The sequence below is a fragment of the Leptopilina heterotoma genome, unplaced genomic scaffold, assembly GCF_015476425.1.
Source record: "Leptopilina heterotoma isolate Lh14 unplaced genomic scaffold, ASM1547642v1 Lhet_350, whole genome shotgun sequence".
Classification (NCBI taxonomy): Eukaryota; Metazoa; Arthropoda; class Insecta; order Hymenoptera; family Figitidae; genus Leptopilina; species Leptopilina heterotoma.
The window spans coordinates 170161-186681 of record NW_025111032.1 but is presented as its reverse complement, the minus strand read 5'-3'; the positions used below and the strand labels follow the sequence as shown (position 1 = coordinate 186681).

The 16521-nt window shown below is 30.1% G+C and overlaps 2 protein-coding genes across 4 annotated transcripts in view; both read right to left on the bottom strand.

The window, feature by feature from the left end:
* Nucleotides 1-16521, bottom strand: part of LOC122505215 (fat-like cadherin-related tumor suppressor homolog) — a 535247-nt gene that overhangs the window by 488893 nt on the left and 29833 nt on the right. The gene's annotated exons all lie outside the window — the stretch shown is intronic.
* LOC122505240 (venom metalloproteinase 3-like) overlaps nt 3643-16521 on the bottom strand; it is a 67610-nt gene continuing 54731 nt past the window's right edge. The window contains exons 11-14 of the mRNA XM_043616735.1: nt 8890-9064; nt 8747-8829; nt 6599-6679; nt 3643-3762 (exon numbers count right to left, since the gene is read on the bottom strand). Coding sequence (XP_043472670.1) covers nt 3643-3762; nt 6599-6679; nt 8747-8829; nt 8890-9064 — 459 coding nt within the window. The remainder of the gene's footprint in view (nt 3763-6598; nt 6680-8746; nt 8830-8889; nt 9065-16521) is intronic.

Below are 16521 nucleotides of genomic sequence, written 5' to 3'. Positions count from 1 at the left end.
AATTTTAAGAATTATTACATTTTGTTGAGCAATTCCTGTAAAAATGTTTGAAAAATAATCGAAATTCTGCGATGACTTTTATTATTTATGAAAATATTTGAATAGTTGCAATAAATTTAATAACAATTTTAAAAAATAATTGAAATCCTGAGAAAGAAATTATTATTTATGAAAATAATTGAATTATTGCAAAAAATTTTATTAAAATGTTTCAAAAGAATTGAATTTTTAAAAAAAAATTTGTTATTATGTAAAATTGGATTCTTTATAAGAATTTTATAAACATTTCAATAAAATTCTATTATTTTTATAAAAAATTTTATAAACATTGTTTTAAATAATGAATTTTTTTTTTTTATTTTAAATACATATAATTGAATGCCTGCGAAAAACTTTATTTGTAAAAATAATTGAATTTTCCAATTAATTAATTTAAAATAGTTTTAAAAATAATTGAAATTCTTCGATGAATCTTATTATTTATAAAAATAATTGAATTCTTGCTTAGAATTTTATAAAAACTTTTTTTAAAAACTTGAACTTCCTTGAAAAATGTTATTATTAGTGAAAATAATTTTCTTATTCATCATTAAATATTAATACTTTTTTTCCTGATTTTTGTTACTTTCGTTTTGATAATTTTAAACTCTTCGACTCAATGTTCGATTGTAAATTTTTGATTGACGAAAGCAAATTCTAGCGTGGGGATAGTAAATTTTTGCATGGCGAAAGTAAATTCTGACGTGGCAAATGTAAATTATTGAGTGGCGAAAGTAAATTTTTCTACGTGTCCATGTTGGAGAAAATTTGAAGAGTTATTAACAGGGGAATATTTGTTATGACAAAGTAAACAAGCTTGTGGACATAATTTCTGTCACTTTAGTGAAGGGGGACAAAATTTCCATCAAAAATTACAATCATTAATACCAATCTTGTCTGGTGACAAATAATGGAAATGAATTCACGTTGGCAAGCGATAAATTCTTTTTCATTTTCAATCTGTTATGTAGTGTAGATATATTTATAAGGTTTGTAGAGAGTGACTTGTAATAGAATGCGACGTTTAGCGGAACAGCTTTTACGAGCGACGAGAGACATCCGTCATAGTCTATTCTTACCTCATCCACACTTGCTACATTACATTACCGTACATGGCTCATTAAGTAGTAAGGCGCCTTTCGTGTATTTATTATCTTATCACTTTTCAATATCATCATTTATCTCTCAGCTTATTTTAAAAAAAATTTCGATGTCCAATTTTTCCAAATGCTATAAAGTCTCCTACTTTTTAATTTTTCAATTTCATACCTAATTCTCTTTTGCTCTGCAAAACTGCGACTCACAAAAACTTTCTTCGATAATTAACAAAATTCCCCGGTACATTTAGAAAGAGGATAAAAAATAATTCTTTTTCAGAATTTGAAAACGAAACCTGGAATCACGTGGGTGGTCATTATTCGGAGAGCAAATTCCATTTCTGCTTTGTTTTATACCGACAAGGTCGTTTTCGCGAGAATGCCTTTTTCATCCTTCTGCGCGTTTATTCTATTTTCAGTGAACGCTCCTCGAGTTTATGACTTTAGAGCCTATAACTTACTTTTGTAATTTACTGTCACAAAATTAGAATTACAAAATTTCATGTGCAATAATCTTGTGGCTAATTTCAGTCATGTTAGATCTAGGTCACAAGATCCCCTTGACCAATTCTTTATTATTTCTTCTTTCCCAAAAGCCGCAGACATGCAATTTTTTAATTTTTTTACCACCAGGAATGTTTTTATCGAGAATTGATAGAAAATGGTTCATATTTCGATGGTATGGAAATTAGAAATTATAAACCACCTTTTTTTGTTTTATTCATCATTAAATATTAATACCATTTTTTTGCTGGTCTTCCTGCCGATTGTTGTTTTGATACTCAGGATTTTTGTTTTATTCATCATTAAATATTAATACTTTTTTGCTGGTCTTCCTGCCGATTGTTGTTTTGATACTCAGAATTTTTCTTTTATTCATCATTAAATATTAATACTTTTTTGCTGGTCTTCCTGACAATTTTTGACCATATCATCCAAAAAGACAGGTAATGCCACATCCAATCAGTTCTTCTTCTGAAATAAAAATTTTCCATTCATTATTAATTTAAAATAAAAACCGTTTTGGATTCCAAATACTCTGAAATGACGGAAATTAAATTTTAATATTTGATGACCATCTGATAAAATTCAGATATTGGGAAAAAAATAAAGATACCGAACAAAAAAAACACTAACTAAAATGGAAAGCACTTGAAGAGAAGTGCAGAAATATTTTTCGATTAGAAATATCCCCATATCGATTTAAGCTAAACAGAAAATTTGATTGTGGCAAAAAAATCACGAGCAATATATATTCACAAAAGGAAAAAAAAAGAGAATCAAAGTTGTTGAGAGAATATAGCGTGCGGGGTAAATAAAGCGGATTCATCGTAAACGACGGGATCAAGCGCGCGGCTTCCAATTTCCAGTTTCTCTATACGCGCACAAAACCCCCGCATGTCGGTACTTACCCAGTTATTATCCGTATAAACTTCGTCCACTGTGTGTATCTATATATAAGTCCATATTATATATACTGCTTCGAGTTATTATTTACCAAAGGACTCGCCAAAAAGGTAATATTATCATTCTCTTGCCTTTAACTTAAAAATAATATATTTTTATTTTTTTATCCATTTATCTACATTCTTTAATCCTGAACCTAAAATGGTCAACAAAATTTATATTCTAAATCTAAAAGTTCAACAAATTTTTCCAGAAGCTAGAGAAAGAGAGAAAACGAAGAATATAAAACCCCTGTGAAAGAGGAAGGAAACGAAAAATATGAGGCAAAAATTCCCTTCGCACAACGGAAGAAGTAAGAAAGTATATATTCGACTCGGTTTTCCGGCAGATCAGTTCCACTAGTTGGGTATGAAAAATAGTGAAGACTGAACAATTGCGAGTAAACCATCAGTGGAAAGCTTGACTGCTGGCTTAAGTGAGAAACAGAATGGGTGGAAAATATATAGCAGAGAAAGAGAGAGAGAGAGAGGGACTTGTGTGTTACTCACTGCACAAAAGTGTGCCTCACAAATAGGTAGAGGATTCACGTTCATGTAAGCGTACACCGAGTTCTGTTCATCGAACAAAACGCTTTTGTCATTCGGCAGTATAAAGCCATAGAGAAAGAGGATTGCGAGTGCAGTTCAGCAACTGCAAAGTACATGTATAAAGCGGAACTGTACACCAAACCACGAGATGGTTTCTCGGATTGCTGATTCGTTAACTCGGTTGCATTGCTTTACTCTGTCCTCGGGTATAACACTAATAATGAATATTCACTCTCAACACTATATAATATCCATTTTCACCATTACATTGTTAAGTAAGGGAATATGCCAGTGTAACTTGGTACTGAATTCTACTCCAAATGCAATTGATATGATGAAAATATCTTTGGGGAACAATGATACGATAGAGGTGATTCCTCTACTGGCAATTTTTTTATTCATCATTAAATATTAATAACCTTTTTTGATGGTCTTCCTCATGATTCTTGATCTTTTCTTCGAAAAAGACTGGAAGACTCATAACCGGTGTTTTGCTGTTCTAGATTTTTGTTTTATTCATCATTAAATTTAATACTCTTTTTTTGCTGATCTTCCTGACGATTCTTGACCTTTTCATCCCAAAAGACTGGGAGACTCAAGACTGGGAGACTCGTAACTGGCGTTTTGCTGTCCTGGATTTTTGTTTTATTCATCATTAAATTTAATACTCTTTTTTGCTGATCTTCCTGACGATTCTTGACCTTTTCTTCTAAAAAGCCAGGGAGCTATTCCAATGTTTCTGACGACTCTTGACCTTCTCGTTCTAACTTCTGATGTTCCTGTCGATTTTGTCCCTTTTCGTTGGATTATTGTTTTATTCACCATTAAATACTAATACCGTTTTCCTATTTTTTTACTTACCCGAACTCAATGCTGTCTCTCCTACTAATAAAGCTTTTTCTCTCTATCCCAGTGTTGTGACATTGCAAATTATTGCAATAATGATTATTCACTGTCCAGTTAACAATATCCATTTTTCCACTAATTTGCAAAGTAACAGACGATAGCAGTTGAAATTTCAAAGTATTGAATTGCACTCCGAATCCAATCGATACTTTAGTGATATCCTCAGTGAACAATATTCCGATAGACGTGACATGCTTCCTCTAGTATCAAATTTGTTTTCAAACACGATTTTTCCCTATTTCTCCACTATCCCACTGCAATTCTAAAAAGAATTATTATTAAACAAAAAAAAAGTGCATCGAACGAAAGGTAAAATCATCTATTGGATCGTCAGCTCCTTGTTGATGTCAGAAAAAAAAATTCCAAAGTGACGAGACAAATAATGTATTGAAAGTGTTTTTCAGTACGACATGTATAACAGAACCCATATAAAGAGAGGAGAGAAAGTACTGCTGGATGAATCATCGCTAAAAATCTCACCCCCGCCTTGAGGGAAGGAGGCGCGCATTATGTGAGCCATCAACTCGTGCTCATTCGTCCAGAACGCACGTACAGCAATAAAAACCCGAGACTGATGCCTGTTACTATGCGTATGCTCAGCTCACATCAAGGGGGAAACACACAAAGATTCGATAGACAATCGACGCCCCTGAAAAACAGGATTGCAATTTCGCGTTCCAAACCCCTCGAGGGAGAAGCATTTCAGAGTCAGCACCTTCTACAACTTCATGTTGAGATTCTATACACACCATTTATTTCTTTTCAAAGGAAGAAAAAATTGTTTGCAAAAAAATTTCGCAAACAAATTAACTCTGATTTTTTTTATTAATGTTCTCACTTTTCACCCCCCGAGTAAATAATGACAAAAAGGAAAAATGATAAGGTCAATGACCAATTGAAGTCCCACGAGTGCCGGCAAAGGGAAACCATCCAGTCAAAGGGGTGAATGTTTCTCTTTCACAGCGAGAGACAAAATGTAATTCCAACGAGATTTAAAAGACAAAATGTAATTCCAGGAGGGATTTAAAAGACAAACTTTGAATAATAAAATAAATATATCCAAACCAGTGCCAGTGTGTGTCAACTCCGGAACGACCTTGCCTTTCTAATGGGGTGGATTTTTTTTCCACCATTCGGTGAAAAATTGAAACATCAAGCAATTAATACCCCAGTTTTATCACGTGCCATCCTACCGGATTTATTCCATCTGATGAAAATGTTTACGGTCTGTCACTGTTAAAGAGAATCGAGATTGATACCGACCAAAAAAAAGAGGAATTCCACGTGGAGTTATATTTTCGAAAAAATAGAACTACTTCCCACTGAGTGGACTGTACTGCTTTGTTTCTCGCATCATGAGGATGTTGAGTTGCGGGCAACTTAAAATTAACCAACCACGAAGGTTAATTCATCCTTTAAATTTTTGTTTTATTCATCATTAAATTTAATACCCTTTTTTGCTGGTCTTCTTGAAGATTTTTAACTTTCTCTGCTAAAAAACCTGGAAGACTCGTAACTGGACTTTTGTTTGTATTCATTATCACAATTTAGAACTAATTCTGATGAAAAGAAGAATCGAGGAGAAGGAGAGAAATTTATTTCTTGAAGATGGAACGAATCACAAGGATTGTAAATCATCCGAAAGTAATTAAGAACTTGGGAAACTTGCCCAAGATTTGTAGTCAATTATCATCTATTACAGTCCACGTCATCCTCTTTCATAGATGTTTATTTGGAATTTATGAAAAGTTTCTAAAGTCTTAATCGAATTCCATTCACTTATTTATCCATTTGATTTTCGCCTTAACACTATATAGTTAAAAGTATCCTAGTAAAATTTTTTTTTTCAAACTACAAGAAATAAGACGAAAGTCCAGTGAGTCCAGACGAGAGTCTGGAATCGAAGTTCATTTTTGTCGGTGGAAAAAATCCGATTTGACAATGATGATGATGATCAGTGCAATAAAAAAAAATCTCCGAGTGGAAAATTGTAACAGGAAATGATCGCTTTGAAAACAATAAGAGTCGTTGCCCTCTACGTAGTTTAAACGTTTGATAACTATTAGCGTTGCTAGGAGAATACATAATATTAACTGTCACTGTTGCCAGTAGGTCTGCAACAATAAGTTGCGTAGATTACGAGAGGGTGCAGCTGCCGCCTCGACTCTGTAATAAGCTTCGCTAATGCGCTTGTATTTATTGTACGTTGCATTGCGGCAGCCTCAAGAGCCAATCCCTAACCTAATTTCTTCGCCTTCTTTTTATTTCCCTCTCATCTCCAATTCTGCGAAACAACGGTTTCCCTTCACTGCGAAATTAATTCTCTGCCGCAAAAATATTTTTCCCTGCAAATATTTGTCTCTTTCTACGAAAAAGAATGGGAGATTCATAACTGGAGTTTTGCTAATCCGGATTTTTGTTTTATTCATCATTGAATATTAATAACTTTTTGTTCTGGATTTCCTGACGATTCTTGTGCTTTTCTTTCGAAAAGACTGGAAGACTAGTAATTGACGTTTTGCTAGCCTGGGTTTTTGTTTTATTCATCATTAAATTTAATACTCTTTTTTGCTGGTCTTCTTGACGATTCTTGACCTTTTCTTCCAAAAAGACTGTGAGACTCATAACTGGCGTTTTGCTGTTCTGGATTTTTGTTTTATTCATCATTAAATTTAATACTCTTTTTTTGCTGGACTTCTCGAGGATTTCGGTCCCTTTCTTCCAAGAAGACAGGAAGTTTTCTCTGTTGTTTCTGATGACTCTTTACCTATTTCTATCTCCTTTTGATACTCCTGACGATTTTGGACCTTTTCGTCAAAACTGCAGAGAAACTGAAAACTCCCTTCAGTTAAAGTTTTGTCATTAATTTTAATGTCTTTTCCTCACCTTCATGTCGATAGTGTCAAAACTGAAATCAGACACCATTTATACATTTGATATTAAATGATTCAAGTAGGTTCTGTTGATATTTTGATTGGCAGACAGGCGAACACTGAACTATTAAAATTCTTACACGCGATTCTTGTCGAAGTAACGCTACCGTATAGTTACAGTAATTACAATATGCGCAGCGATAAAACAACCATGACGTGGTTAATTTAAACTCCAAAGAATTTCCACAAATACTTTATTTTCGAAATTCAAACCATTTATTAAATGGTTATTTCTGAAATTTCGGGTGAAATTTCTCCACATTTTCCGCAATAATAATAATGATAATAATAATAATAGAAGAAAATCGTTACTAAGACACTATAATTATAGAAACTTATCCAATTTGAAAAGTAGAAATAAAAGAAACTGAAAGAAAAATAAAATGCCTTTCGCGAATGTAATCATCTTCCTTGACGAATTACAATATATACCAAAGTGTATAGGCCAAGACATTATTAAAGCGATCCGCATGTTATGCGTTATGTGTCCATGGAAGAATGCTCGTTCCAAATGCGGCAATAAACCAGTTCGAACGAATTCTGCATTCAATGGGTTCCAACGGATCGTTTCGTCACGCGAGCTATCCGTGGGTTTTATTGCACCGTCGTAAACAGAGCGCTCGAGAAATGGACCCAACCTTTAGGGAAGGTCTCCGCTGTGAATACAAGAACAGATCTTTATTTCGCGCTCTCATTGCATAGAGAGAGGTGTTTCTTTTCCTATTTTTATCAGAGAAAAAAGAATGTCAAGAAAAAAAAACTTTATTGATACTCACGTAATACTGTTATTCTATCTCCGACATAAATGTCCCTACGGGTCTTATACAGAAGCGCCTTTTTTCAAATCGGAATACCAATAAATGATTCGAGGAAAATAATATCCAATATTAATCTTTTCAGTATCGAAATCTCTTCATCATGTCACAAAACGATTTATTATAGAAATAGTTTTTCACAATTTCCATTTACCCACAATGTGCATATTTTCATTAAATTGAAACTATTGGGATTTGAATATAAAAAAGTATTTATATTAATGATGAATAAAAACTAGAAAGGCGCCCTTTCCCATTTTTGGAATTTCTAATTAATTTAATATGAATTGGTACATTAGGAGATTTAGGTTAATAAGATGTTGGAATTAATGAAAAGCAATTTCGATTTCTGGAGACTTAATTACTTTGAATAGTAAGAGGTGAATGTAATTCATAAACAAGATTCCGCATTGCAAGGGCGACGAGAATTTAGCTCTCCTGAGTGTAGATTGATATAAGGGGACTTGGGTTGATTATGGATTTTGAAAATTTACGCAACTAAGGACCATGTTGCATGGAAATTAAACGAAGGATCTGCAAAATTGTGGGAAAAACTATTTCTACGATAAAAAAAGATTTTATGATTAATATTGTTTCTTCTGATTTGAATTAACCTGGTGGAAAAAAATTTCTAGGCTTGATTCAATCGCCGAACATCCGCTACTGTTGGGCTTCTGCTTTGAAATCTAAAACCATCTCTAAAATATCTTTTCCCCCTCGGTATAAAGAATCACTAAAAAAGCTTCACCAAAATCACATCAAAATTACGGTTCTGAATTTCAATCCTAATCCGATTTAAATTCAATACAAAATGCGTAGATGCTCGTACTGGCGTTTGCTAGCCTGGATTTTTGTTTTATTCATCATTAAACAATAATACCCTTTTTTGCTAGTCTTCCTGACTAGTGATTGGCGTTTTGCTAGACTGGGTTTTTGTTCTATTCATCATTAAATAATAATACCTTTTTTTTTGCTGGTCTTTCGGACGATTTTTGACCTTTTCTTCCAAAAAGACTGAGTGACTCGTAACTGGCGTTTTGCTGTCCTGGATTTTTGTTTTATTCATCATTAAATATTAATAACGTTTTTAGCTGGACTTCCTGACGATTCTTGTGCTTTTCTTTCGAAAAGACTGGAAGACTAGTAATTGGCGTTTTGCTAGCCTGGGTTTTTGTTTTATTCATCATTAAATTTAATACTCTTTTTTGCTGGTCTTCCTGACGATTCTTGACCTTTTCTTCCAAAAAGACTGGGCGACTCGTAACTGGCGTTTTGCTGTCCTGGATTTTTGTTTTATTCATCATTAAATTTAATACTCTTTTTTGCTGATCTTCCTGACGATTCTTGACATTTTCTTCTAAAAAGCCAGGGAGCTATTCCAATGTTTCTGACGACTCTTGACCTTCTCGTTCTAACTTCTGATGTTCCTGTCGATTTTGTCCCTTTTCGTCAAATGTGCAGGAGAAACTGAAAATTTCCCCCCATTAAAGTTTTGTTATTAATTTTAAAAAGCCTTTTCCTCACCTTCATGCAGATTTTGTCAATACTAAAATTAAATAAATTAAACTTAGTCTTGTGAATTTCCAAGATATAACCTTCATTCAATAAGAAAACATATTCGCCCACAGAAACAAGAATCCAATTTCTCTTTTGATTGATTTGAATAAGGTTTTCCCTGCAAATTGAAATCCATGCATTGGGATTTAGAAAAACGAGTTTTGAATATATCTACTGTAGATTTGGATGGAAATGACTCGCGGATTGCACGTAACTAACATTTGCAGAGTCATAAAGCTGGGATTTGGTCTGGACAAGTTTTCCTGGCAGTGCATCGCATCGTCTACATTTTAAACGCCCCTTCCAACGACGACGTGGAGCGTCTCAATTACAGGCCCCACCTTTTCCAGTGGATTCAATTTACTCGTTCGCTTTCTTCTCCTTCTTCTTCTTCTTTTTTTCTCCACTTTCGTGCAGAAAAAAAAGGATAGAATCACTTTGATCGAAATACGAGCCAATCGTTCGTTCAAGTTGTCGGGAAATCAAGAAATCTTTTCCAAGACTTGGCACGAAATTCATCCCTCGACAAGGTCGAAAAAGTTCGAAATGCAGAACTAGGCGTCAAGTCCTAAATTCCTCTCCATTAGGCAAATCATCAAATTCTTTGGATTTTCGTTTTAACTTTTGAATTTCTAAAAGTTGATTTTCTGGAAATAAAATTGAATTTGTTCGTATTACATTATCGTTGTATAAACAAAAGTTGATATATTGACAAATTGTTTTTTAAAAATTGATATACAGTTTCGATTCCAGTATTGCTTTCACTATATGGTTAAAACCATTTGGGTACAGCTGTAGGCAGTGGAGACGAATTACGACCCAAACTTTTTGAAACGTACTATTATTTTTACGATACGTAATCGTTCTTCGTTCCTTCAACAATCCTTGGGGCAATTTGTAAAACCGCGAGTCTCGACCTCGTTCCATTTTCATCATTCCTTTTTCCCCGCACACAAAGTCGCAAAACTTCCTTTCCGGTTCACTCAAAAATTTCTTCTGTGTTTTATCGTCTGTAAGGTATATTCTTTTTTTTTGTTCGTTCACAAAGATGTCACTAAAGGTGTCGAAAAGCCTCAAAGTTAAATGCAATCTCAGTTTTTCTTTTTATAGTACCAGACAACAACTTTTCCATTTTTACTCCTTTTCATATTTCCTTTCTTTCTCATTCTCTCTCTATATTTATATAAATATAGGTGAACAAAGGAGTGGGAATATTTTCAAACGGAAAAACAGGCAGAATAAAAAAAAAACTTGTTTCATGTTCGACTTTGAATGGGGGATGAAACGGCATCTCGATTAGATTTGTGAAAACAAAAATAAATATCGACGAAAAAAGACTCAATGGGTATGGAAGCTCTGACAACATTTCCCTTCTTTGATGTTGTTGCTTCGCTTCTTTGCCCACACCAAAAGCGTGTTTCTCTCTCAGTCCCTCTCTCTCTCTCTCTATATATATTTTTCCTTCACTTTTCTCTCTATCTTTCTCTCTGAACTCTCAATCCTCTATTCCTCGAGAAAAGAGAGAAAGAGAGAGGCTTTTAGGATTTTTCAAAGCTTGCACATTGCATCACGTCCCACACGTATGTCAAACGTTCATTCGTCAAGATTTACTATAATTTAACCTTGAATTCACCTACGAAATGATTTATTTAACTGTTTTTCTTCATACATCATTTGATCTACTTAAAAATAATGCGGTAGTAATTATTTTGGTATTCATTTACTAGAGTAGGTCAATTGGATCTATAGAAAATATTTATCGGGGAATCGATTAAGTAATTTCTCTTCACTTCTCCTCGACTTCCATTTTCACTTCCGCTTTCATTAATTTTCACTTTCCATTGCACTGTCACCACCACTGTTACTTTAATTAATTTTCAATTCCTTTTCCACTTTCACTTACACTTTTATTAATTTTCACTTTCCCATCCACTTTAACTAATTTTCACGTCCCTGCTCACTTTCAAGGGAAGTGAAAATTAATTTACATTAAATGAAAAAAGAAAGTGAAAGTGAAAATTTAAGTGACAGACACTTAGGAAGTGTAAATTAAGGAAGTGTAAATTAATATAAGTAAAATCAAAAAATGGAAGTGAAAGTGAAAAAGTAAGTGAAAGTTAAATGAAGTGAAATCAAAAGGGTAAAGTAAGAAAATTCTTTTACAAAAATCAGTTATTTAAAAAAATTCTAATAAAATTATTGGAGAAATTTCAATTATCTTTATAAATAATTGAATTCTTCTCCAAAATTCAATTATTTTCAAACATTCCAATAAAATCCTCTTAAAACTTTCAATTATTTTTGAAAAGTAAGAAAATACTTTAATAAAAATCAATTATTTTCAAAATTTTTAATAAAATTTTTGGCAAAATTTTAATTATCTTTATAAATACTAATTAAATTCTTCTCCAAAATTCAATTATTTTCAAAAATTTTAATAAAATCTTCGTAAAAGTTTTAATTATTTTTGAAAAGTAAGAAAATTCTTTGATAAAAATCAATTATTTTCAACAATTTTTTTTTAATTTGGCAAAATTTCAATTATCTTTATAAATAATAAAATTCTTTACTAAAATTAAATTTTTTTCAAAAATTTTAATAAAATTCTCGAAAAGTTTCAATAATTTTTGAAAAGTAAGAAACTTCTTTTACAAAAATCAGTTATTTAAAAAAATTCTAATAAAATTCTTAGCAAAATTTCAATTATCTTTATAAATAATTGAATTCTTCTCCAAAATTCAATTATTTTCAAAAATTTTAATAAAATCTTCGTAAAATTTTTAATTATTTTTGAAAAGTAAGAAAATTCTTTGATAAAAATCAATTATTTTCAACAATTTTTTTTTAATTTGGCAAAATTTTAATTATCTTTATAAATAATAAAATTCTTTCCTGAAATTAAATTTTTTTCAAAAATTTTTATAAAATTCTCGAAAATTTTTAATTATTTTTGAAAAGTAAGAATATTCTTTGATAAAAATCAATTATTTTCAATAATTTTTAACAAATTTTTGGCAAAATTTCAATTATCTTTATAAATAATTGAATTCTTCTCCAAAATTCAATTATTTTCAAAAATTTTTAAAAAATCCTCGTAAAATTTTTAATTATTTTTGAAAAGTAAGAAAATTCTTTTATAAAAATCAATTATTTTCAATAATTTTTAACAAATTTTTGGCAAAATTTCAATTATCTTTATAAATAATTGAATTCTTCTCCAAAATTCAATTATTTTCAAAAATTTTTAAAAAATCCTCGTAAAAGTTTCAATTATTTTTGAAAAGTAAGAAAATTCTTTTATAAAAATCAATTATTTTCAATAATTTTTAACAAATTTTTGGCAAAATTTCAATTATCTTTATAAATAATTGAATTCTTCTCCAAAATTCAATTATTTTCAAAAATTTTTAAAAAATCCTCGTAAAATTTTTAATTATTTTTGAAAAGTAAGAATATTCTTTGATAAAAATCAATTATTTTCAATAATTTTTAACAAATTTTTGGCAAAATTTCAATTATCTTTATAAATAATTGAATTCTTCTCCGAAATTCATTTATTTTTAAAAATTTTAATAAAATTCTCGAAAAGTTTCAATTATTTTTGAAAAGTAAGAAAATTCTTTTATAAAAATCAATTATTTTCAATAATTTTTAACAAATTTTTGGCAAAATTTCAATTATCTTTGTAAATAATAATAATTTCTTCTCCGAAATTCAATTATTTTCAAAAATTTTTAAAAAATCCTCGTAAAAGTTTTAATTATTTTTGTAAAGTAAGAAAATTCTTTGATAAAAATCAATTATTTTCAACTTTTTTTTTTTTAATTTGGCAAAATTTCAATTATCTTTATAAATAATAAAATTCTTCCCCGAATTTCAATTATTTTCATAAATATTAAAACTCATTGCAGAATTTCAATGATTTTTAATACAATTTTAATCGAATTTCTCGAAAAATGCAATTATTCTTAAAAATTTTATTAAAATACATCAAAAGAATTTAATTATTTAAAAATTTGTTAATAAAATTCGTTATGAGAATTCAATTTTAATAACAATTCAATTATTCCAATAAATTTTAACCATTTTCTTTTCTTTTCTTTCTTAAAAACAATTTAAATTATTTTTATTAACTTTAAAATGCAATCAGTAAATCTTGATAGAGTGATATAGCGAAAGAGTAAGAGAGAGAAAGAGAGAGAAAGAGAAGGGGAAAAAAGTGAAGTAGATGAAATGGTGAAAAGCGACAAATAAAAAATGCGCAACTGAAAGGGATTACACGGACAGCCTTTTAAAACTATTTCACGTGTCGGGAATGCCAAGAGAAGAGAGTGAGAGAGAGAGGGAGAATGTGTGAATAAAACGGGGAGACATAAAAATTTTTTTTTTCCTTTTTCTTTTCTTTTCACTTAGACAAGTAAAAAAACAATTACTTCAAGACCGTATAATATTCACTAGGCAAAAAATTACCATTTACCATTCACACAAAATTTTTTTAGCCGCACTTTTTGTAATTTATGAAAAAAAGGAAGTTTTATTTATATTGAATATTAATTGTGCGGACGAATATTAATTTGAAGAATATTATTTTCTTTGGTTAAATACTATTTTGACTGAATATTATTTAGACCAAAATACTAATTTGACCGAATACTATTTTAAGTAAATATTACTTCGACCAAAGAGTAAGTGACCGAATACTATTTTCTATTATTTTTAACAAATACTAATTTGACCGAATACTATTTTCTTTGGACAAATATTATTTTAAGTAAATATTATTTAGACCAAATACTAATTTGACCGAATATTATTTTCGTTAGTGAATACTATTTTAACTAAATATTACTTTGACCAAAATACTAATTTGACCGAATACTATTTTCACTAATTATTACTTTGACCAAAAAGTAAGTTGACCGAATACTAATTTCTTTGGAAGAATTCTATTTTAACTAAATATTATTTAGACCTATGACTAAATTGATCGAATACTATTTTCTTGGTCCAAATACTATTTTAATTAAATATTATTTAGACCAAAGAGTAAATTGACCGATCACTATTTTCATAGACCAAATATTAATGTGACCGAATATTATTTTCTATGGGCAAATACTATTTTAATTAAATATAATTTTGACCAATTACTAATTTGACCAAATACTATTTTCCTTCGACAAATACTAATTTGACCGAATATTATTTTCTTTGGCCAAATATTATTTTCATTAAATATTATTGGGACCCAATACTAATTTGACCGAATACTATTTTCTTTCGAAAAATAATATTTTAAATAAATATTAATTTGACCGAATACTATTTTCTTTGGAAAAATACTATTTTAAATAAATAATAATTTAACTGAATAATATTTTAACTAAACATTATTTAGACCAATTACTTATTTGATCGAATACTATTTTCTTTGTCCAAAGACTATTTTAATTGAATATTATTTAGACCAAATACTAATTTGCCCGAATATTATTTTCTTTGGTCAAATACTAATTTTGACCGATTATTATTTTCTTTGTCCAAATACTATTTTAATTAAATATTATTTTGACCAAATACGAATTTGACCAAATACTATTTTCTTTAACCAAATACTATTTTAAAAAAATACTAATTTTGACCGAATATTATTTTCTTTGGTCAAATACTATTTTAACTAAATATTATTTTGTCCAAAATAATAATTTGACTCCGAATACTATTTTAAATAATTATTACTTTGACCAAATTTTCATTGGAAAAAAACATTCCAATTGACCAAATTTAAATTCGATCGAATATTAATATTTGATCAAATATTTTTTCTACCGGATATTTACTTAAAAACATAATTTTCTTTTTCTGACGCCACATTAGAATAGACGTTATAGACACGAGTGTAAATATTATTCTTTCTCTTGATTTACAGAATTAGTTATTTAGGCTATAGAATTCGTGGTAAAAGAACATCGTGGAACATCGTTTCTGTTTTCAGGAAAAGAAGAAGCTAATAACACATTCGACCAATGAGAAATGAAGATCGAAAACCATTTGAACTCAAGAGAGAGAGAGCGAGCGGTGGGGGGCAGTGAAGAGGAAGAGGGGGGGGGTAGAAGCATGTACATAGAGACCGCTTGACTGGACCAAGTGGAGTAGTGGAAAGTACCAGATGCTTTGTTCCAGTGAAGAACAGGTATATATAGGGTTTTGCGTGTTTATACCTGCAAATATATATATATATATATAGAAATCCATATTAATATATATAGGAGGCATTCTATGTGAAATGTCCCAAGTTAAAATTTCAACTTCTTAAAAAAATTGAAACTTGGGGAATTTATTGTTCTATCAAGTAGAAATGTGACCCAAAAAATATTTTTGACTTTTTCGAAAATTTAGAGGCGGAGGGGGGGGGTCAATTTTACCAATTTTGCTAAACCGTCTACTTTTTTTAATTTTTTCTGTACATACTTCTAGTGGGGAAAATTCTGTTTAATATTTTTCCTGAAAGGTTTTTTCATGCTCTTTACAATAGTGAATTTTATTTTTTAATATTTTTAAAAATTGACCCTAATTTTTTATAATTGACATTTAATTTGCTATTTTCAGAAAAATCGGTTCATCATCATTTTATGTGAAAATAAATGATTGCAAACAAATTTTCGAAAAAATGTTATTTGGATCACATTTCTACATGTGATAGAATAATATAATAAATTCGACGAGTTTCAATTTTTTTCAAGAAGTTGAAATTTTAAGTTGGGACATTTCACGTTAAAATGCCCCATTAGTTGAAGGAAATTTCCGGCACCGATCCTGCGCGAGGCCTCAAAAGAGAGGACTATTAAATCTATAGGCTGATGATAATGGTGTGGTCGTTGGTTGCATATACTTGAGAATATTCAGTCACACACAGAACAGACGAAATTTTTTTTTTTTTTAAATTGCTCAAAGAAAGTCGCGCGCTCGTTAAATATCAGTCTGATTGTTCAAGTATGTGAATCATTATTAAAAAAGAGGGTTCAGGCAACAAAAAAATTTTTTTCGTTTAAAAAATTTGTTAATATTCAAGAGATATTAAACTTTATTTAAATTTTCGTTGATTTAAAATTTAAAACTATTGCACTATCTACAGTACTGATTATTACTCCTACTTTTAATTCTTTTTAAAAATAAAAGT